Here is a 25313-nt window from a genome sequence, read left to right on the forward strand (position 1 = left end):
GTTTTCCAGTTTCTGAATTGCTTTTCTTAATAAGTCATATCACAAAACCATCCAAGTTAGAGAGCTAGACTTAAATGAATTGGTCTTTGCAGTCCCTGGTTCTTCTCCCTTCAAGTCCTGCTCAAAGCATAGCTATACTTTCAGCAAATACTACCAGGAATCTCTTTTTAGGTGAACTATATAATACAACAGGAACTTCGAGACCAATTAATACTTTTGAAATAATTTACAGATAAAACCCCTCTTCTGCTTGGTTCCTCAGTAGTTCCTCTTATCCTCAAGACTTTTTACATGAAGCAGATAATATTCATCCAAAAATCGGCAGAGCTACAAGCTGTCTTCACGTAGTTCATTTACTAATGAAAAGCTATCAGATTCATGAGGTATGAAAGCTGAGCATCTGCAAAAGACATGGATACTTTATACTGCCTGCAGTTTTGAAATATTTCTCATGTTCTAGTAAGCTCTGTATGCTTATTTTATATAAAGAAAACAAAGTCTTTAATGCATGTTCTTATTTAAGGGAAAGCATCAACACACTCTTAAATGAGATGTAGTTGATTTAATTTATGAATAGTGTTTTCAAAAATATAACTTTTAAACTAAGGAAAGGCATATATCTACCAAAGGTTCATTTTAAAGGGATTTGACAATAAAAACTAATTAATATAATAAATAATAATGTAATACATTTAATGTACACAAAAATGTCAGTGAAATCAGGAAGGTGCCATTTTGATTACCTGACAAGAGCGAAACTGGTTGACTAGCAGCGTACATCTCTGTGGGTCTTTTCTTCCATCCAAACTGTCCAGTTCAGCTGCTACTTGATTTAGTTCCTCATCAGCATAGTAGAACTGAGCAAGGAGCTGCGGGTCTGTTCTCTGCATTGAAGACAGAGACATATACAATATTACATTATTTTTCCAAATTAAAAAACCCACTTCAGATAATTGTATTTATTGCAATTCTTTTTACATTTAAGCCAGATAAGTAGTGTAACAGCACGGAAGAGAATGATCTTGAGACATTTACACAGACTTAAAAATTTCCTGTACCTTGAAGAAAAAAAAACCTCTCTCGCATAACAATCTTGGGGCATTACTCAGCTACCATTATCTCCAAAACCACCCCAGCATTGTCACTACTTGTGACATAATTACCTGGTGGAGCAAACAACTGAATCACAAGTTTTGTTTATTAAACAAAAGTACACTTCAGTTCTAGGCAAAACAAGACAAAGTTGCTTTCCAAGTTAAAACAAACCAACCAAAGCCCCAAAATCTATCAAGCAATGTGATAATCTGCCAAGCAGTGCGGTAACCCCTGCAACATGATGCACAGTGTTATCTGGTCACTTTGAGGAACACAAGAATCAAGTCACAGAAGGGAAAGGTACTGAGTCTACTAGATACATTAGGAGGGCCAAACAGATGTAAAGACTTCACAAATCAAAAAGTATGACTAAAGGGGGCATTACAGAGAGAAAACTATACCAGAAGTCTTCCAAGTGGTAAAGAACAGAATTATCACAATGGATTTTTGGCCACATTAAAACAAACCAGCAATTATGATAGAAAGAGCAGAAGAATAAAGGAATGCATCATCAAAAATATTAAGAAACATTAATAATACAAGTTCACCCCATAAAAGGGATTTTTTTTTTAAATATTAACAACTGGAAATTCTGACCCCTATGAAAGCTTTCATCAAAATATTGGAAAAATAACAGAGATCAGTGTGTGTGTGGGGGGGAGATAAGAATTTTGACTGTTAAAAGAGAGTGGAGAGAACAAATGGGAGGAGGGAGGGAGTAGCTTTTTGTAGGTGCTAGCAACTTGGTGAAAGATTCATGGGCTCAGATAAGCACAACCTCATATTATTCTAAAGAAGTAGTCAGTAAAGCATACACAAGATTTGCAGGAGATATGTATAAAATGAAAATAGTTGTTTTTAATCACAGTGTAAGAAACATTAAGACTATACTAACTGTAGACTGGGAATTAGAGTTAGTTGTCACTAGATGAAAGAAAAAATACCTGATACTACAGAAAAAAAATAGCTACAAAGTATCTGAAATTGATCAATACACTGAGGAATAACACAACACCAAAATACTTTTAGAAGGATCAGGTTATGTATAGAACCAGTAAAAATAAATACAAAGTTGCATGGAAGCAATTCACACAGACTCAAACATTGAAAAAAATACATTGACAGAGGGAAGAACTTCCAGGTAAAGAAAACCATTGGGTAAAAAGAAAACATTGCTTTTATAAACTTAAAAAAATAGCAAAAGCATAGAAATTACCAAGAAGCAACACATTTTAATTGCAGCTAATGAAGATGTACGAGAAGTACATCAGAGCAAAACACGTACCAACAGAAACAAGTGTAATACGGTGAAGAAATTAGTCAACAGCAAAACAGAAGATAACATCACTTTAAAAGACAACACCACCAAATACAACAAATGGTAAAGGACAAAAACACTGAGGGTATAATGACGAAGCATATGTTGTGAACCATAACATTTTCTATCTGAAACACAAAACAAAACATTTCCACTAGTGTAAAAGGATAAAATACCAAAGTTCTTAAGGGATGGGCATATGGATGCAGCAGGATCGGAAATACTGCCATTAGCAAACCAGAGGTTTAAAGCACTAATAGAGATTATAAAGGTATACTAGAGAACTGAATCTTGTGCTTCACATACACCCAGTCCCGCAGCACCAGTCCAGAAGACACGAGTTGTTTGCAATCACACAAAAAGATTAGTAGCAGACCTCTGCCAACAGCAACACAGGTTCAGAAGTGGTGAGAGCACAATAAATGCTGTCAGGAATACTTGAAAAAAAGCAGTCATTTTTGCTTCACACTTCAAAAAAAAAATTCAACAGAAGGTACCACAACATACTGTTAAACTCCCTATTTTAGTCTCCACAAGAGACATATCCTGCAGAAAAATCCTTGCAGGCCTTCATAGTACAAAAGCATTAAAACCTGCACAGCTGTTTAGTCCCTGAAAAGGAACAACAGAGTATTAACACCTTTTGAACAGAACAGTATACATCCTCCACACTTGACAGGATCAAGGAGTTAACTACTGCAAGTATTTTATTGCCCTAAGAGCTAAGGAAAAAGATTTAGTCTTATAAGTGATGCTCAATACTGCCTCAGTGTTACCTGCTGGAGTGGTTCTCAGTCAGCAAGTTAGAGACAATAAGTCCTCCCTGAAAACAAAGGCACCAACTCCTGTTCTTACACACCTTATTTGTGCATGAATATAATGAATTTAAGGCTACCTTTAACACTGCTGTGAGCCGTCACACTGCCCAGCAGCTTCCTACATCACTACTTCACCACCCAAATTCTGAGGCATGTCAGAAATGAAACATCCTTTCAGGCAGTTGAAATGTAGTAATGAAAGTGTAGAGGTTGTTTGTTTTTTTTTTTTTCTTCTTCTTTAAACAGTCACTTTCTACAAGATAGAGCACCTTTCCAGTCATAAGCTTCTTCCTCTTAATCCTTCCAATGTTGGCTTTTATTAAGCAGTTTCAGTACCCTAAGTGTAAGCTGTCAAAAATTTACAGTCTTGAATAATGTCTTCACTGTAGCCTTGATATAAAGGTACCCAGGGAGAAGGATAAAGCTTGTGATATATGGTAAGGGAAACAAACAAAATTCAAAATGAATGATAGTAAGAGGAAGAGCCTATAATTGAACTACTAAATTTAAGTTTGTTTAAATTTCTATATTTATAAAATAAGGCTTAGTAAAGCATTTTGTTCAGCATTTTCTCTACCAAATTTTTAAAATTATTTCTAATTTTTACATTTGCCTTCAGCATTTATCTACATCCATTAAGACTTTCTAGACAAATTTGTTAACCAAAGATGCAGGAGTTCACATGTAGAATTGTGGCAAAGCATGACTGCTAATTTATAAGCAGTCTAAATTGCACTGCAGAAGCAAAACAAGGCAATTTATTAAGACTGGTCTCAAGCAAAACAAGTAAGGCTGGGATACTTAGCTCCCACGTGACTGATCTTTTAAATTGGAGGAACAAAAGTTTTAATTGAGTCCTCTCTACTGTGTTATGTTTGGTGTGGATTAGTAGTGTGATCTTTGATTAATTGTGTCAATCATACATGGTCCCTGGCAAGCCGAAGCTGCATGAAACTCTAAATCTCTTAGCAGGGGGCCATTTAAAGCAAATAACCACAACTTTCTAAATTCAATTTGTTCCAATTGGTAGCAGAAAATAAGAGATAGTGCCATGCTCAATGCCAATTTTTACTTTAAGTTCATGCAAAATATGGTTCAAATAATTCCATCCAAATTACTTACTATTCTTTGGCAGAATAAAAATTAGTAATCCCCATCCTCCGCTGCTCAAATTAATAGAAAGACTTCATTTGAAAGCACCTAACAGAGAACCTACCACCTATCCTGGCAGTTTGTTTCAGGAATTAATCATATTTACCATGAAATTAATGCATCTAATCTCTTGTTTTGATTTGCTGGACTTCACCTTCTACATACTGCTCATTTTGTCTTTTTCCACTAAAGCACAATGTATTCCATTAAAGCATTTATGTTACTTCTATTTGCCTATTTCTGTATCCACAGACTGCAGTAGCCCCTTCAACCATACCACCGCTGTAGGCTGCACATATGGTTTTGGGATTCTGGGGGGGACTTTGCCTTGGTTGTTTTCTTTGGGGGTGTGTGTGTGTGTGTGTGTGTGTGTGTGGTGGTATTGTTCTTGTTTTAAATCTGTTATCATCCCAACACCCTCCTGAGTTTGAGCTATCCAGGTGGGAGTCTGATTCTATAAGTACACTCTACATTCCTTCTGTCTAGTATTTCTTTATATTCCACATCTAACATTCAAAAGGATTCAGCCCACCAAATGGTCCAGGTTTTTCTGTGTAGCTATATTGCCAGCACATAATTTATCATACCACTGGACCATATTCTCCACAGATTTGAAATCATCACTTCATACGTGGGTCATAACTTCTTATCCTGATTTGTATGATATACACTGACTATCACTCCAGTCAGTACAAAGACAGGAATCAGCACACCATCAGTTACTTATTTTTTTAAACATTTAGCCATATCATGTAATACCACATCATTCATCTTTTTTATGAAAGATCACTCACTGAATATTTATTTTAATGATTTTTACTTTTTATTAGGTACCACTCATTAGGCCAGAGATCAACGTCCACAACATCAGTATAAAACAGTCCACATGAAAAAGTTGTATTAACTGTTGAACTAGTTACACTCTGGTTTTGCCCATGAAGTCCTACCAATGAATAGTGACTAAGATTAGGTTAGTTCAGTTTGTTGCATAATGAATTCTGATTTGATTTTTCAGTCAGGATTTATATGGACTACAAGAGAACGTTAAAAGGAAATCATCTTAAGAGACCTGTTAACTACAGGTTATTAGATAATTACAGGTCTATAAGATTACTTACTGCATGTTTGTCCTGGTTTTGGCTGGGATAGAGTTAATTTTCTTTCTAGTAGCTAATATGGTGCTGTGTTTTGGATTTAGTATGAGAATAATGTTGATAACACACTAACATTTTAGTTGTTGCTAAGTAGTGCTTATGCTAGTCAAGGACTTTTCAGCTTCCCATGCTCTGCCAGGTGCATGAGAAGCCGAGAGGGAGCACAGAGACAAACTGGCCAAAGGGCTATTCCATACAATATGACATCATGCTCAGTATATAGGAGTTGGCCAGGAGGGCAGCGATTGCTGCTCGGGGACCAGCTGGGAATCAGTTGGTGGATGGTGAGCAGTTGCAACACTTGGTTTTTTGTTTTTTTTTCCTCCTGGGTCTTGTTCCCCTCTCTCTCTCTCTCTCTCGTTGTTTTCCTTTTCATTACAATTTATTATTATAATATATATATTTTTTTCTTTTTCACAATTATTAAACTGTTCTTATCTCAACCCACGAGTTCTCTTACTTTTGCTCTGCAGATTCTCTCCCCCATCCCACTGGGGGAGAGGGTGAGCAAGCAGCTGTGTGGTGCTTGGTTGCCAACTGGGGCTAAACCACAATGTTACCATATGAAAAGATGCTATTCTCACATCTTGTAAACAAGCTGGTCTATCAAAACCAGAAGCTGTCACTAAAAAAAAAAACTGTCAACTTACTGGGAAAGGAAGAAATTCTAGCACAGACTTCTCAACACAAAGACAGAAGCAAACAGCTAGGCCAAAAATTAATACTACAACGAGAAGCCAGGGTGCTGAGAGATCAATCTCAAACCATACAGTAATTCTGGAATTTAAGAATTGCCTTGAAAATCACAGTTCTAGAAATAAGGGTTCTTCCTGGGGAGGATTTCCTCCTTTTGAAACAAAACTGCAAGCATCTTTTGCATGATTTTTAACAACAGCTTTCAAGTATCAATACTGCTTCTTTTTCAAGTAACACATAAAATACACATCATCTTACGAACATAACTGACAGCAGCCCATAATTTGAACACTAAAGGGAATGTTTCCTCTAGGTTTCCATGATCCTTTGTAAGGAAGTAAAGATATTGTTCAGGCTTTTTCTTCTACTGACATCGCAACAGGAACAGAGCCTCACCACCACCACAAAGAGAGACAGAAGACATCATCATCCCAAATGAGCCAAAGAACAGACTGAAACAAGGGAACCGTGCAGATGAGCAAGATCCCAGCTAGTGATATAATTATCTTCTGATGCCTGTCAGTTATCCTCTGGAAAATAATATTCATCATTTTTGAATTGCTGATCTAAAGGCTTCAGAACAACAGCTAAACCCCAACCCTGCTTAAAATAAAATCCATGGACCCAAGATAAAAGGCTCCAGATCTCCCTTGTTCACTGGCACTTTTCCAGCACTAAGCATTTATGTCTCTCCCACACGCTCAGAAACCCTGACTTGATCCCTATGGAAAAAAACTATATGGGAAAGCATTAATTATATGCATTTTGCTGATGGTAAATCCAGATTGCTTTTTGACAAAGGAACAAAGTAAACCTACATCCATCAGGGTAACTTTTCAAGTAGTACTTGATAATGGTAAAAGCTGCATTTTACACAAGTACACGTATTTTATTACACATTGCAGCAACTGCATTCACAGTCACAGGACAACATTGGGTGACAGTCCATGTGCGATACTTTTAACTGCTGCAGGTGCCACACGACACTACCCTTCCTTAGCCAGGAAGGGTAACTAACATCAACTGCCTGCTCAAGAATTTCTATTCTGCTACAACTGATGCTACAACTCTAATAGCCAAAGTGAAAAGTTTTAGAGAAAGGCCATGGCATTCACATCAGCATAACTGTCTTTCATCTATGTAGCTTCCTTGACTCTCCCTTTGGTAAGGGAAAGGGTGGTATAAATGTGTCTATTACTGAGGGACCAGTTGTTCTCAGTCTAAATCTGTTGTCTACTATATTTTCGGGGAAAGGAAAGAAGCACATTGTCACACACCCAAAGAGGATCAACCTCAAACTTTCCATTCCCCAAAATAAATGCTGCCATTATCAGACAGTGCCAAATACAAACAATTACTGCATAGCACAGAAATCAGAAAAGGGACTTCGCAAGTTAAAGCACATTCCCTTTGAAGTGGGAATCTGGAAAAGCTAGAGGTTAAGCACTCGCTCCTACTCTGCAGTGTACAGAAACACCACCGAACATTTTGGAAAAAAACTCATGTATGAAATGACAACGTTTTGTGCACCACAAAGCAGAATTAGGTCTTAAGCACTTTAAACATAGCCAATCATGAGGCAACGTAGTATTTTTAAAGCTTACAACTGATGTTGCATGTAACTAGTTTTAAGCTAACTAAACTTAACTAAGACTTACATAACATTATCAGAAGGAAAAAGTGTTTTGTTCAAAAGTAATAGGATTTAGGCGCAAAGTCCCAAGTTTATCCATTGCCAGTGTGAAAAATAACAGACTTACAATGACAGAAACTTATCAAATTGAAAACTGACTACACGTTTGCACTAGTAAGCTTAACTGGCAGATGACTAGTTCCAAAGGTATTTCTTCAGAAAAGGATACTAGCACATTGTTATATCAGTTCATTTTTCACCTCCCATGTAAGCAAGTGTACTCACATCTTTCCTCTGGACAGGTCCTTTGAATTTTTCATTGAATTCCAAATGCTAATAAATAACAATAAGAAACAATCATCCTCTAACAGGCAGGTGAGCCAAAATTTCTGATAATTAAATTCCAATGTTATAATTTTTAGTAGCAAAAATCTCTTCACATTAAGTGGAAGACAAACTCTGCTACTCCAAGTACATGGCTGTTTTGGGGGCTTTTTTGTTTGGTTTTGGATTTTTGTTTAGTTTTTTTTTCTTTAATCTACAGACTATCCGAAGCGCTATCCATTAAGGAAAAAAAAAAGGAAAAATTCCCTCAATGTTCATATTTTGTAGAATGTAATGAAGTCTTAAACTGGTGTTGCACATACATAAAAAGAAAAAGGACTCCAAGATGAATACAATGATGGGTAATTGGTCATGAGGATTCATAAAAAACAAGCAATGTAAGAAAAACTACAGCCTGGTTAAACCTTTGCCAGCTGCTCTGTGTTTATCTACAGAATATCATTACACAAGCAAGAAAGACAGGTGAACAGGTTGTCAACACAATAAAATGCTAGCAGCACCTTATGCAAAAAAAAAAATCAGTGAGATAATGATTTATTGGACAACAAAAATCAGGTGGATGAGTTTTTGCAATATTAGCACACTCTCCCCAAACATTTAAGTGCTTTGTTTCCCCTACAGAATGGTATAATAGCAACGCCTCAAAAAGGAAAATCTGATAGTGATTACACTGAACTAAAGTAGCAAATACTTGAGACTGCCACACAGTCAGTTTTCACTCATGATGGATTAAGTCACCGTACAGAGTTTCTATTTTCGAGTGTTCATAATACTAATCTAGAAAAGCATGTGCTCAAATCCATATTTTCTGGGGGAAGTACATAAGCATATGCTGAACACATATTACTTAAGCTTTCGGACATGTACTTTGCTGAACAGGAGCAGCCTGCAGCTGAACTGCAACTTCGATTTCTAGGAAAGATGACAGACTTCAGGAAAAAAAAAGAGGCTTTGCCATGGGGAAGCCAACACACTAAGCAGGTGTGAGAAGTGATGGAGCAACCACTTTGTCCATGTGAAGAGTGGGTAACCTGCAATGCTACCTCCTCCCCCAGTCTATGGCAGGCTATTTTTAATTAGCAAGAAATTAATCTTCCCCAAATTGAGTCTGTTTTGCCTGTGACAGTAACTGGTGAGTGATCTCCCTGTCTTCATCTTGACCCACAAGCTTTTTCATCCTATTTTCTCCCCCTGGCCTCTTAAGAAGTGGAGTAAGAGCACAGCCGGGTGGGCACCCAGCAGCCAGCCAAGGTCAACCCACCCCACTGAACTTGTAAAACACTTACCAAAAGCCACCTCCTACAGCTAATCTCCCACAGTTTGGCCTTAAGATAATCACATTTCATTCTTGGCCCCTGCAAGAACATCAAGTTTAAAGGACAAATATTTACTTAGAAACAGTAAATTCAGCTTGTTGGGAAATGGACAAATCACTCTTTAAATGCTTTTATGAAGTTTGCTTCAGATTTGTCTAGATTCTTGTATTTAAAATCAAACATTACACTAAGCATCTTTTCAAACAAAATAGTTCTGCAATGTTTTTAGTGATTTGTTACCTATCAAGAGGAAAATAGCCAATTTAGTTCCCTGGGCTTGTTGATTGATTATGTTCAATTCCAGGTCTACAGCCCCCCCTAACACAGAGGAATGGCATGGCATTTGGTAGCGGCACCCAACTATTTTTCCTCCAATAATGCAAATGCTCCATCTTGCTACACTGCGTGTCTTCACAACTTTCTGCATTAGAGTACTTTTTAACCCACTATAGTTATGTTATAACACATTTTATGGATGTTTCTAAATACTTATAACAATTCCTAAACATTGAGGCAAACCATGACCTCTTCTTGGACATGTCCTCAATGTTAACGTCTTTCTAATTATTAGTTTGCTATACCCTTTCTTCCTTTCAGAATCAGACTTCTGTTCTAAAAATGAACAAACCAACAAAACCCAACCAAATAAAAACCTCAAAAAACCCACTCTGTGCAGCTCAAGGATTGCTTTGCAGCATCTTTTCAGCTCCATCTTGTTTTAGCATGCACGTATCCTAATAGGATTTTCTTTTCCTCTCAAGTCTGTAGTTCCATTATTTTGCTCATGCTTAGCAGACCTGGTAGAATGCCAATTTTGCCTTGCTGTTCAGTACTGACCTGTTTTGAACAATCTGCCATATACAGCATTTTACTTCTGGATCATGAAATAAATGTCTTAGTTAATCAGGGCGTAGACAAACCTCTAACAAGAGGGAAACCTGACTCAGCAACAAGTTCAAGCCTGCTGATGATAAAAGAGTTACTCCATAGTCTCTCTCAGGTGGTAACAGGCATAGCACATTCCTTAGGTTTCTTCATATTGAAAGTGCATCTTTATTTTTCTTTGCCTCAGCAAACTTACTTATGATGAGTCTGAGGTGTTCTGTATCATATTTTAATAAAAGCACAATCATCTGTGTAAAGTTGCTCATACATGACCTCAGTTGCCTTGTAGGAGGCTTTCAATAAGCTCAGGTTGAACACCTTGCCAGATGTTCAGGATTTAACTACCTTGGCACCATATCACTAGCACAATCAATCATTGCAACAAAAAGATTTCATCAGAACTTTGTTCCGAAACGCATCTGCTCAAGCCCAGCGATGAAAGAAACCGCTCTTAGGGCCCTCAGCACAGAAACTTTTCCCAGCTTCTGCCTTCTGACAATAACTTCAAATGAATGTCTGCGTTAGTAAATCTTTTCATCTTTTTCCACTATTTCAGCTAAATCATATAACCAAGTAGCTTTCCCAGTGCCATCATCAAACTGGGTTTCCTATTCTGTTTTGCAGATAATAGCAAGCTTCATTTGATTTTTGTCCTGTGCTCACCACAGCACCTATCTGTGGAGATTCATCCACGTCTAACAGAGAACGCACTCAGGACACAGTCCTTCAGTCGGAGCATTTAACATCATCTCTCCCTGCAGAAAGTCCCCATCTCCTTTTACATAGGGACCTACCTAAAATTTTAGGGAACTTTTAGGAACTTCATTGCTTTTAAGGACTTGATACTGAGATTAGTATCCTTTTTCCAAGTGTGCTTGAACATGAATAGTGGCTTTGAAAGTTACCAGAAGATGGCCAAGAAGAGAGGAGAAAGGCACCAGACCACCAGGAGGACAACAGCAGGACTGCATAGGACTTTAAACCACACTGAAAAATTCTGAAACAGTCTGTCAACAACAACAACAAAATGTTCAAGTACACAGAAAGCATCTATTTGCTAGAAGACAGTAAACTAACTGGATGACAGTATATGGGAGAAGGCTCACCTATGTCCCTGCTCCCACCCCCTGCTGAATTGAATCTTTTTGCTCAATTAGGCATTCCTGGGTCTTTTCAGATAATATCCCCAAGGTCTGTCCTTGGTCTCCTGGTCACGCAGAAAATGTCTCCTGGGAAACAAATGGGTTTGTACAGCTATTCCTGTTTTCTGCGCTAGCTCAGCATACAGTTTTAGTTTGACCATTTCTCCTCATCAGCATGCATGTTGGGTAAACTGTATCAGTCTTCAGCTACTCTGTCCCCCCCTCCAGACTGGTTCCTTTTACATGAAGACACAGAAGGCACAAAAACTAAGCAGAAGTTAAGTACAAACATGAATGCTTTTCTGGTATATATTTTCCTAAGATGGACAGTTCTATATTCATTTATTGAGAGGAAAACTTAAAAAGAAAAAAAAACCCAAAGCCCTCTAGTCACTACATATTAGCGATTCATACAAGGATTTAAAAATAATGTTGTCTCTTCTAGCAAGATCAAGTTTCTCAGCCTGTTTGCTGCCTGTTTAGGTAAATATAAAAAACCAACACAACAATGGTACTATGTATTTAATGAAGAGATGCTTCTTTTTCCACATTCCCAAAAACAGCTTTCAGAAAAGCTAGAATATGTGCAGCCTATTGCCTACTACTCTTTATTGAACAGCAATATCACTTTCACATAACTGAACATGTTCAGGTTCTCCCCACATGCATTCTGCAAACTTCTGGTTGCCAAGTATTTTCTGTAGTCTGCTAAGTGACAAAAGAGTCAAAGGCATTAACTGCAGAACTGCTGTTAAAAGCAAGAAAATGCATTACCAGTAATACTTATTGTAATATTTACAATGCTTTGCCACGAGTATGATTCAAACTAGTTTTCCTTTGTTATATTTGATAATAGCATCAAAAAACAACAGTGCATTGGAGCCACCAAAAAAAGAAAGATAAATCTGATCTTTGAAAAATGAAGCATGCTTAAATAATGCGAAAATATTAACTCATACATGTACAATTCATTTCTATTTCAATGTAGACACCTACTGCAGGTCTTTATCAGGAGACAATAGTAACCTTCATCTTCCACCACAGCTGAACTTCCTTCTCTAACCACCACTGCTCTGCACAGGCTCTACACCCCAGTCAGACTCCAGAAATGAACGCTAAGTAGGGACCATACCAAAACCAGAGGCAGACTCATTTTTTTGCATGTAATGGGGCAAAGAATTCCAGTGTTTCCAAAGCCTTAGGGAAGAACACCTACTGGAGTATCTATAGCCTACATTTCAAGGGCATAACAGGTTAAAAAGGTCAATGGGTTTTACTATGAATACTGCATTTGACAGAAGGTTCAGCTTATGTGCAATCTTGGATCAAAGCTATTAATTGCTTTTCAATTGAAAAAACAGTGAATATTTTTCTCTGAAGAAAATAGTCAACATAAAATCAAAGTGTCAAAGAAGTTTTCTGACATTTCTGAGATCTAAGTTCTTAATTCCCAGTAATTTCAAGACTACTCTGAAAATAGATGGCAATAGCTGCACCCAGCCTGACTTACACAGCTGTCCTGCCTATGGTCACATGATAACGTCACTTAAAACATGGGAATTTGCTCCAAAACAGGCAAAAATAACAGTTGTTATCTCCCACCCCTCAGTTTTTCCTGCTCAAGCCTTTCTGGTTTGTGTAACAAATGCAAAATGGCAATTGGAACTTGGAAGTACTTTCCCCACCATGCTCTTTGCTTGAACCAGGGAAGTTTCCCTCCAGCCCAATGAATACTTTGTTGTTCCATTCAAAGGTTCAAAGATGAGAACTGCAGAAAGACTCCTCTAGATTTGCCACGAGCACGGCGGTACAATTTCCTTCCGAAGGTGAGACATCTGTTCAAATCTACTGAACTAAAAATCTCTCTTTTGCCCTTACTTGCTACCTCAGAGACAAGCTTCCTTGCATCCAAATTTAGCTCCAGTACCTGTAGCCTTTTCAGTTTTGCTCCCTCCAGCAGCGGTTACTGTTGCATCAGATCTGAGCCACAGCTCTGCTTTAATTTTCAACACCCAGCATGTATGAAATGGGCAAGCCTGCAGACTGCGAATGCCTGCAGAACTTCAGGGATAACCAATGATGATCGAAAAAATCTCAAGGCATTATTCAATATAAAAAACCCGCTTTTAATATATAGGACCCAAACAACTCCAGAGAAATACTTAAAGGAGACACATATTTTGCACTTTTGTGGTGATTTGCAAACACACTCAATGCAATTAATTGAAAAGTCTTAAAGTAAAATGCCTTAGGTTATTCCTCCAAGCAGTTGGCTTATATAGTCAGGCAACAGTTTCCTCATGTACTGACCATTTTAAAACTTCTAAAGCTACATTGATTTTCATTACCAAAATATAAGTGAAATACAGCATCCCCTTTGAAAGAAAGTGTTGTGGAGACTGACAGGAATTTTTTTAAACTACAAATATACATGTCAATACAAAGTTACTCAGATTTTTTTGTACCTGCTATTTGTTTTCCTTGATATAATTTTTGTATTATTTGTAATTATCAATGATATACATAGAAAATCACTACAAGTTAGGTTAAAATAGAATAGATCAAATTAAAGGCTCTGTTCAGAAGACACATTAACTTCAGAGGATGATGTTATCGCATCCCAAAATTGCACTGTGAACACAAACACCATTCAAAATCATGACTAACATCCATAATTATAGTATGTGTTGAGAAACAATTTTTATTCATTTACTTTTTTTTATTTATTTGAGAGAAAAAGGAAGTCCAGAATTTATCAACTGGAGATGACAGGCAGAAGAGTCTAGCCTGGAATGGATTAAGTTTGGGGATATGCATATATTTTGGAGGGGTATCAAAGATTATTTATATTCAGCAAAACACAATTACATTTTTGAAATGGACTGAAAACATAGCAGTGTAAATCAAGCTGGCATTATACTTCTACTCTCCAAGCAGCTACTGCTCGATTGTTCATGTTACTACCTACAACAGTGTAAGGACTAGTCAGATCCCAATACAACCTAAGACAAAGGAAAGGACATGAATTACAGGTGGTGTGTGTGTGTGTGTGTAACTGCAGTAAGATGGTAAAAGTACCAACTGATTACAACATGATGACTTATTTCAGAGATATGCATTTATATATTTATTCCATATATAGCAAAATAATCTGTCAAAAAAATTACGGCAAAAATTAATTTCCAGGAGATATATGAATGCAGATTGTTTCAGAAAGACCAGTTTGAGACAGGCAGTTTCTGCATTTAAATTACACAAAACACACGTGTGAAACGTGGTAGTCATTGTTTACCATGTCACTGAATGCTTAAGTACTGCGACAAGGCAGGCAATAAAAATCTGAAGTACAGGATACAAAAAAGCACAAACAAAAGCACCCAGGCTAAGACAGAAGCTAAACCCAGTACTAACGTTGAGAACAGGACAAATATAGGAAAGAAAGATATAATTGAAAAGATGGATTTAAGGCCAACACAAACCTCACCTCTTTGAAAAGCATCTTCAAGTTCCATAGTAAACCCAGCCCTTCTCACTGGTAACTTCTGAGCATCAAATCCCAAAGCTAACTTCTAAAGCTATGACGAATGCAGGCCTCCTAACAAGATAAATCCTAGAGTAAATGAGACAACTTGAATTATGAAAGTTATATTAACAGCACTTGTAGATATATAATTGTCTTTGTAACAGACAATTTCAAGAAAGCTATACAAGTTATTTTATTCTATAAAGGAAAAACTACATTACCTGTGAAGTGAGACTTGCCAAATTACCAGAAGAGCCATTACAAACATCTTAACTTCCCAGGAAATAATTTCATTAGATAACACATGAAAAACCAGGAGACTGCTAGAGTTCCTAATGATTATATATGTTTCTTACCACAAAGCTGTTAGCACCTGTGAAGAGCAGTGTACATACATAAAGAGCCTGTCTTACATACCCCAGTTTTCTACAAAGGAGCTTAAATGAGGCTGTGGTCTGCCACCCCACCATTACCAGGGTGCCATTCTCTCCTCTCATGCGGTACACATGTGGCTCCGTGTTACTGCCCCAGCTGGACCTGCACTCAGCCCAGTATTCCAGGTGGCCCAAGAAAGCCTTGTTACTCCCAACAGAGAACAAAGGGGAGAACTTTCTTACACACTTAATTTCTCTCTGGACGTATTGTTACATAAAAACTTGTTGTATAGCGCTTAGAGCAAAATACACTGCATGAAGGTATTTGAAAAAGAAAGTCAGAATTTAAACAGAAAAAGTTCATTTTTTCTTCATTCTGCCCAGGCCAACACTGATTCAACATTCCTACCCATGTATCATCCTCTGCAACAGATGGGAAAACTCTCCCGCAGAACACTGTTACACACTTCAGCAATGAATTGTAGCAGAAGACAACATGGCTAGTATACATTTCATTTCACATGCTGAGGAATTTATTCTGACTTGCAATGAATGATGCTACAATAAAGCCTTGCCTTAGTGTACCTCACCACAAGCATCACTCAATACAGGAGACTGCAATTTGGAAAAAAACATTGCCCTTACCAAACCAGCTCAATCATGTCAGCTTCCAAAAAAAACCCACTGAAGCCAGAATACAGTTATCGTAAAAACTCACTGCTTAACAGTAACACTACAGCAAAACAGTTGAAACTATACAAAGCAAGCTTTTCACTCATTCTCTGGAACACACTAAAGCCTCTCTCAGGCTGCTAGAAGCCAGATGCAACTAGACTACATGCAGCCACAGCACATATGAATTTGTTTTGGCAGACTGGTCTTCCTCGCTCGCTGAAGGTACCTTGGCTGAGGTACTTAATGCCTTCTTTGCCTTAGTATTTAATAGTAAGACCAACTATTCTCTGGGAACCCTGCCCCCCCCAGTTGGAAGATAGGGATGGGGACCAGAATGGAGCCCCCATAATCCAGGGGGAAATGGTTAGTGACCTGCCGCACCACTTAGACATTCACAAGTCCATGGGGCCTGATGAGATCCACCCGAAAGTACTGAAGGAACTGGCAGATGTGCTCACCAAGCCCCTTTCCATCATTTACCAGCAGTCCTGGCTAACTGGGGAGGTCCCAGTTGACTGGACATTAGCAAATGTGACACCCATCTAACAAGAAGGGCTGGAAGAAGGATCCGGGGAACTACAGGCCTGTCAGCCTGACCTCGATGCCGGGGAAGCTGATGGAGGCAGATGATCTTGAGTGCTATCACACTGCATGTAAAGGGACTAAGGGATCAAACCCAGTCAGCATGGGTTCAGGAAAGGCAGGTCCTGCTTGACCAACCTGATCTCCTTCTATGACAAAGTGACCCGCCTAGTGGATGAGGGAAAGGCTGTGGATGTTGTCTATCTAGACTTCAGTAAAGCCTTTGGCACTGTTTCCCACAGCATTCTCCTGGAGAAACTGGCTGCTCACGGCTTGGATAGGTGCACTCTTCGCTGGGTAAAACACTGGCTGGATGGCCGGGCCCAAAGAGTTGTGGTGAATGGAGTTAAATCCAGTTGGTGGCCAGTCACAAGCGGTGACCCCCAGGGCTCTGTGTTGGGGCCAGTTCTGTTTAATATCTTTATCAATGATCTGGATGAAGGGATCGAGTGCACCCTCAGTAAGTTTGCAGATGACACCAAGTTGGGCGGGAGTGTTGATCTGCTTGAGGGTAGGAAGGCTCTGCAGAGGGATCTGGACAGGCTGGATCCATGGGCTGAGACCAATTGTTACGAGGTTCAACAAGGCCAAGTGCAAGGTCCTGCACTTGGGTCACAACCACCCCATGCAACGCTACAGGCTTGGGGAAGAGTGGCTGGAAAGCTGCCTGGTGGAAAAGGACCTGGGGGTGTTGGTCAACAGGTGGCTGAATGAGCCAGCAGTGTGCCCAGGTGGCCAAGAAGGCCAATGGCATCCTGGCTTGTATCAGCAATAGTGTGGCCAGCAGGACTAGGGAAGTGATCGTCCCCCTGCACTCAGCACTGGTGAGGCTGCACCTCGAATGCTGTGTTCAGTTTTGGGCCCCTCACTACAAGAAAGACACTGAGGTGCTGGAGCGTGTCCAGAGAAGGGCAACGAAGCTGGTGAAGGGTCTAGAGCACAAGCCTGATGAAGAGCGGCTGAGGGAACCGGGATTGTTTAGCCTGGAAAAAAGGAGGCTGAGGTTGCTCTCTACGGCTACCTGAAAGGAGGGTGTAGAGAGGTGGGGGTCGGTCTCTTCTCCCAAGTAACTAGTAATAGGACAAGAGGAAGTGGCCTCAAGTTGCGCCAGGGGAGGTTTAGATTGGATATGAGGAAATTTTACTTCACTGAAAGGGTTATCAAGCATTGGAACAGGCTGCCCAGGGAAGTGGTCGAGTCACCATCCCTGGAGGTATTTAAAAGACGTTTGAATGAGGTGCTTAGGGACATGGTGCAGTGGTGGACTTGGTAGCATTAGGTTAATGGTTTTTCTTGATGATTTTAAGATCATCAAGGTCTTAAGATCATCTTAAGATCTTAAGGTCTTTTCCAACCTATACGATTTTGTGAACCATCTCTCTCCGCATGTGTGAAGCACATCTGTCTGCACTGTACCTCCAAGTCCTTCTATGGCACTCTTCATTTTCCAACCTTCTTCACCCTGCCAATACAAAGCACATTGCTCCTCACCAAAGAAACAAGGCATTTGTGCCATGAAGAACTGGACAAAGTAAAATACGGAAGGACATTCCAGCGAGTATTTTTAGCTAGAGGTTAAGTTACTTCCTGAAAAACAGTAGTTATGTTGAGAGCAACACTTCATGAAAAGCAACATGCAAACTGAGGATGGGACCCAGAATGTTAGGTTTCTTTCAGAGAGAACAAGACAAACCAGACACTTATAGCACTTTACACCAGAATTAATTTCAAACATGTATTTTCTGTGTGTCATTTTTTAAAATCAGGCCAAAACCCAGAATTAATCTAGCCATGTTTAGAATATTCACCCCAAAAGCTGCTATTATCCCCAAGGCTGTTTTGTTGCTAGCATGTCTAGCTTAGAGAGAAATAAGTTATACTGATCTGAAGGAAAAGTTAAGGAATAAAACTGTAATTAAAAAACTGTATCTATTCACTGTATCTGATTATGAGAAATGTTTTTGTGTATAAGATATTTACATATTAGGTATAACCCTCTCCTTGCCAGCCCACAGCTGGGAATTGGAAATCCTACAGCAAATACATACACAAAGTTCAAATCTCTTATCATAACAGGATCCTCTTCAGTTAAGACATGAGTCTGGTATCATGGTAAGACCTCAGCTACAAGAGGTTGTCTAAGGCCTTGGCAGTATTTTGGTTGGATGAAACAGTAATTTGCAATTTAAAAACCCCCAAACAAAACAAAAAACAGTATAGTTCTCTTCATTTTCCATCACACGTCACTACATATGGTTTTATCAAGCTTTGTATTCTTCTCTCCAGTTATCTCAAAATTACTAGAAAGGCTCAAAACAAACAAGCAAGCAAACGAGATGTGAATTGACTCTTGAGGGAGACACAACCCTAACCAGAGGCAGCAGCTTGCACAATCCCATAAAATATAACCAGAAAGTTACACACTCAAAAAAGTGGCCTTCCACTAAACATGTGTCTTGTACAGAAACTGATAAATAAGATGTTCGTTGGGAGAGACACATCCTAAGTGTCAGAGCATCACTGACATACAGAGATTAGTGGGCAGTGTACTGTTAAAATTTTAGTAACTGTACTTTGGTTGTTTAAAGCACATGGGGTGCTCCTTTCCCTTAAGCCAAAAGCAAGTCTGTATTCAGTGCTCTACAAAGCTTTTCATTCTCAATCACAGATTATCACAAATTTATCCCAGTCACTAATATTCTTTTATATACTTTGAAGATATATGAATATATATGCTTGGTAGTGAGAATTAAATCTGTCTGGGTCTCCTGACTAAGCTGGTCATTTATTGCTTCATATTCCCACCTGACTTACTGAGTCCATGCAGAAGTTTCTAGACCCTTATCCAGCCTAGCCAGAAACACCACCTAGACTGCGATAACACGCTCTGAGGATTTTCTCCCCATTCATAAAATCAGCACAGTTCCTAGCTGGGAAGAGAGTCAAAAGTAGCAGTTTTTTCAGACTATTTCTTAGGTTTGTCTGTCAGCTTGTGCCAAGAAAAATCTCACTTAGGCATAAACAGCCACAGCGCCCCAGGAAGAGAGAGGAAAAAGCATAACGCCAAGCACTCCAAAGGAAAAACAAAGTTTGGTACAGTCAAATCATGCCACATTCCCCTGAGAACTAAGCATTAAGGATCCAGTCTAGTTTTAAAGGGTCATATCCAAAGACACTATACCTCTGCTGAGGCTGCCCAGCACCATGCAAGACCATGAATGCAGAGTAAAAAGACCAGCTCTGCAAGGGCAAAGTATAGCCAGGAACCAACATGCAAACATTCCCTTCAAAACTTTTCAGTTCTGTGCAGTGGATGGCTTAGCTATGCCAAAATACTTCTGAAGTACAAGATGTGTTCATTCACTGAAGCTCTCGCTACTTGATTCCCCCATTTGTCCTCTAGGTCCAGGCTGCTGAAGCAGCCCTCTGCCAACATGTCATTTCTCCTCAGAAAAAAAAGTTATCAGACTGAAGTGGAAAAGCTGACATCACACCTGATGGCTCCAAACTACATATAGATTAGCAGCCTTGGCTTATCCCCAAAAAAGCTTACACAGGAAAACAGGTAAGATGTAAAGAACCAAGGTTAATTTAAAAAAAAAATTCGTAGTCACTTCCTAGGGAGATAGATGTGCTGCTTTTGTTGGCCAATGCCATAAATTTGCCCTGATAGCTTTGCACCAAATATAAATAAGATGCCTATGAATTGAGATTTGTGAGAGGTACGCTTCACATACACACACACACACACACCCCCTGATAAAGATTGGGGCTTTTGGCATGGCGATCACCAGCTTTGAGCCTTTTGTGCTCTGCCTTGCCCCCTGGCACGTACACACCTCGGCAGGGGAGCAGGAGAAGCGGGACCCCTTGGTCACCAGGCAGGGTCCACAGCCAGTGAGGTGCCTTGGCTCAGAGAAGCTTCTAGATCATGACCAATTATGACCACAGCTCAAATCCAACCCAGGGGCCTCAGATCCAGGGGCCTCAGATCCAACCAATGGGGCACCGCTGGAGACCCCCTTGGAGTGGTCTTCTTAGAGCAGCGGGCCTGTGTTCGGGACCTCTCCCCTCGGGTTGGGACACCGCCTGAGGAAACTTCCCGGGATTGAGGGCCCTCACCTCCTGTGGCGAGTGATTCCTTCTGGATATATCCTTGAGTGAGCCCTCTCCCCCCCGGGGTGAGCGGTTATATCTTCTGGGTACCCACGAGGGAGAGAGTTTCCCCCTTTGTGAGTGTGTATGTGCGCACTTTGGATCATCATTCTTGTGTGGAATTCTTGCCATGTAGTAACAATACCATGACTGACACCTCAAACCTGTTAAGTGTTAAATGTTATTGGAGTGTTGATTGGTTTTGGTTTACCCCTGTTTCTCATTGGGTTCTGTCATGTGGTTTTGGCTGTTTTGTGAAATAAAGTTGTTTGAGCTTGTCCCTCGTTTCAGTTAGTTTTAGTGTACCACCATGACAGATCAAACCAATCAAGATTAAAACACTGGCAGGACTGTGATGCAGAAAGAAACTGGCAGAACAAGAGAGAGAAGGATCTCCTGAAACTGCATCTACTACTGGGGTAAGGTAAGAATTATCTTTCAATTTTTTTCCCCTTTGACTGATGGGAAAACCTTGGATTAAAACTCCTTTCTGCCTGTAATACAGCTCCATTGAATATACTAAACACGTTCCAAAAAACCCAATCCTTACTTGTATGCTGGCAACACCTCATTCAAGACAATACCAATGTTCTTGCATCAAGCCAAAAAACCCCAACAGGTCATCATTATTACTATGGATTCATGAAGAAACCAGCAACTACAACATATGTTGCTTTCATTATCAGAAAGTCAGAAAAGAAAACTGAAAAAGGACACTCCATTCAGGACAGAAAAATAATGTAGTCAGTGGACTTTAATTGCTTGTACTATGTGTAAGTAGTTTTAGTGGTAACATACTGCAGAATGTATTTATTTGAGTGTATACACTGATGGATTTATTTTTCCTAATGCCTTGAAATCACCAAGTCTCCTGGACATGATGGCAAGAGTTATGGTGCAGCAAATTCAGAGGACTGAGAAGGAAGGAGAAATGCATGAGCTCTGTTTAACAGGGAAGCAAGTTTTCACATGCAGTCAGGTTTATTCTCTTGGTGGTCCAAAATTTTTTTCTTTAAAACCAAAATCCTAGCAGATTCTCATCAGAATGTACATGGCCATAAAAAGCAGAAATATTTTAACATATAAATTTTTAACATGATAGATGCAAAAAAATTTGAGCGTGCCAGATGACCCTCTAATCCTACACAGTTCACATCTGTACCAGTAGAAGTTCAAATACTAGTATTAGGGTATCTAGACATTTCCAGGAATCTTGACATCTGGTTTCTATACCCACAAAGAGCTGTTATGGTTATTTTGGCTCAGTTTAAAAACAAACTACTGAACCACTGCAGCACACTGAAAAAAAAAATGTTTAAAGTTGGTTTATGTGTAAGAACATATTATAATGTAGAATTATACATAAGGTTCCTCAGTGACTGTTTGCTTTACATAAGAAAGGTTAAACTGCTTAGAGAAACTGTTTTGTAAGATGCTAGCAAATGAACCGCATCCCGATTTTTATTGTTAGCCATTGCCATTCAGACATCATACTACCCTGCTAAGATAAATATGAACTTGTTTGCATATACCCAGGTGAAATTTTGCACCAAGTAATAATAAACTACAAAGAAATTTCCAAAAAATGCTAATTAGCTTCCACATCCAGAATTCCAGAGCACTGTAAAATACTTCTGTCCAAGAAATAGCTGCATTCCCGTTCTTTCAGCATTCTGCAGCATATGGATGAACAGCCAGGCTGAAGGCAGACTTTGACAGATTTAGAGATTTATATACCAGGGAAAAAAAATCTTTGCTGGTTGCCATTGGAAAAGTTCACATAAAGCACCAAACTGACAGATTGAACTGGTTGCTGATAATGAACTGATAAAATAGAATACATCTTCTTAAAAAGCTGAAATGAAACTTTTTCTTAACTCTTTGCTTATCCTATTTATCTCGAGTACACAAAACAATTATTTTGCAATATCTACTTTTTCAGTGGCATCTTGAGACAGTGACAAAGTCACTGGCAATAAAAACAATTCTCTCCACACATTTATTAAGGTGGACATGCCAACAAATTCTTAATAGCAAGGAAGTGGGCATTCACAGGTTTTATGCCACCCCTCACACTTCTTATCTTCCATCTTTTGGTTATTAGGAAAAAAAAATAATAGTTTCATTTTAGCTTGGCAATAACCTAAGTAATTACAGTTTTCAAAAAACTGCTGTGTCCTTCTGCTGTTTAATAACCAACCTTAATATAATATTTATATTACCATAGTTCTAAGCAAGCTTCATCATGATCCAGTTCTGCTGCAGTATTCCCAAATGATCCTGAGAAACCATCTATAGCCTCAAGACTTCAACTTCACACCAAGCTTTAAAGAAAAAAACAGAAGGAAGAACCCCAACAAACAGAAGGCAAGCAACAGACTGGCTCGGTAGACCTGTATGGGGCATTAGCTCCACACTGCTTTTCCTCCCTTGCCTTTCTGTAATTCTGGTTGAAGTCCTTGTCTACTTGCTCAGCTGTTCAGTTTTGCTCTTACTCACCTCCTTTTCAGAAATAGCTTTTTTTCTGTATGACATAAATGTTTATATGTATATATGTATATAAATAGGAGCATATTTTGAGACCTAATAAGAGGTTTTGTTTTCAGAAACTGGCTTCTGCTTGTGTGTATAGTCTTCACAACAGTTTGTTGCAGAGCAACAAGTAATTATTTGGATTTGACTTTTATGTCAAGTGGCTACAGGCATATTATTCTTTTGACATTCAACAGCGAAGCAGAACAAGCCAAAAAAGACAACCTTGAGTTAACCACCTGTGGTTTTACTCAAACTTCTCCAGAAAACAAACCAACCAAGCCAAAAAAAAAACCCAAACAAAAAAAACCCAACCCACTGTTGTATTCCTGTTGCATTTAGCACATGCTTGATGTCAGGTTCATAGGTTCAATGACAATAAGCAAGTTACAGAATACAAGATGACAGCATAAGTTGCCCCCCATTTTCTTTTAATCAGAAAATGCCTAGCATTTTGTAAATTTAAAAAGTAGTGCTATCACTATAGCACTACAATAACACTTACACAGAAGTGTTATAATAGCAAACCTGAAGGTTATTCTTTAAATCCAAAGGAATTAATATTTAGATATAGCTGTGCCAGCGAACCAGCCATGCTTTTTCAGAGGCACACTAAACACAGCATCCGAGCATGCCCATTAACCACATAATTCAGCTCACACAGCAAGGGGAGAAAACATTCACTGCTAACAGGCTCTCTCCACACTATCACTATCTACACATGATGTGTAGCATCAGTTGCAAGGAACAGCTGAGAATTATTACAGTAAGAACTCTGCAAACAAAGTCAGCATCTCCTTACAGGTTCACTCAAACCTGCAAGTTCACAGAGTTTTTAAAGCATTGTAAATGAGAACACAAGTGTGTTCCCATTCCAAATTCAATGGACAAGCCTTGATCCCATAAGGAACAGTGACACAAGGATGGAACGAGTGTCTATCTAGCCCAGGGTCCCATTTTTAGCCGTGGATCACAGATACCCAAAGCCTACATGGATAGCTGGAATCTGGCAAGCAACTGCCTGTAGCTAAGCAACTTTCTGAACTGAAGCGGTGTCTAGGACTTCATTTACTCCATTCATCCAGTTGCTTCCTGAAAATACTGTAAACATCGGGCACCTGCAGCATCCTAGGGCAAGGTGCTCCACAGGTCAGTCATGTGCTGAAGAAAAATGGTGAACATTTTGTTTGTTCTGACCCTGCTTCATACAATGCCCCTTACTTTTTGTAGTATGAGAAGAAACATGAATCTCTTCCCGGCTTACCACAGTACTCTCACATAAGCATCTATCACATCACTACTTTCTATATTTTGTCTCAAATCTTAGAGCTAGTAACAAGCTAAACAGATTAGCCTCATCCAGGTGTTCACATTGAGTTTGCCTGTTAGCATACAGGATCTACAAGAAGGGACACTGCAAACTGAAACAAAGACAATGAGCACCAGAGGGGATGGGAGGAAGGTGTAAGAAGCAATCTTCCTGAGGAAGATGCATCTTCCAGTGACTAATGATAGCCAAGAAGGCTCTCTGGCATGCTCAGGATATTGGTGAGCATCCTTGAGCCTCAAGGTTTCCTCCAGAAATTTGTCACAAATATTCTGTAAACATGCACATACTGAAATACCAGGGGTGGGGGGAGGGTGGTGGTGAAGGGGGATACAGCAGCAGTTGGCTATCTCCAGCAAATAATGAAGAAAATTAGGAAAATTAGAGTGTCTGTTTTAGCAACCAATCTTTACCCATGTCCTCTGCTAAGACGACACTGAAAGGATGCTGTTGTATATTGTTTACATCAGAGGCAGATGTAAATATAAATATCTTTAATATTTACAGGTTTTTCCTTGCAGACTAAAAACTGGAAAATAACCCAAGAAATCAAGAAAATGGACTGTAGTATACAAAGCATATAACCCATTA

At 39.2% G+C, this 25313-nt stretch overlaps 1 protein-coding gene across 6 annotated transcripts in view; it reads right to left on the reverse strand.

Moving 5' to 3' along the window:
* ZFYVE28 (zinc finger FYVE-type containing 28) overlaps nucleotides 1-25313 on the reverse strand; it is a 162710-nt gene that overhangs the window by 81128 nt on the left and 56269 nt on the right. For all 6 annotated transcript variants that reach the window (XR_012042691.1, XM_072862669.1, XM_072862668.1 and 3 more), the window contains exon 2: nucleotides 744-884. Coding sequence is in view for 5 of the 6 variants with exons in the window: in XM_072862669.1 (XP_072718770.1) it covers nucleotides 744-884 (141 nt within the window). In the remaining variant the exon portion in view is untranslated. The remainder of the gene's footprint in view (nucleotides 1-743; nucleotides 885-25313) is intronic.

This window comes from Ciconia boyciana, chromosome 5 (genome assembly GCF_034638445.1).
Source record: "Ciconia boyciana chromosome 5, ASM3463844v1, whole genome shotgun sequence".
Lineage (NCBI taxonomy): Eukaryota > Metazoa > Chordata > Aves > Ciconiiformes > Ciconiidae > Ciconia > Ciconia boyciana.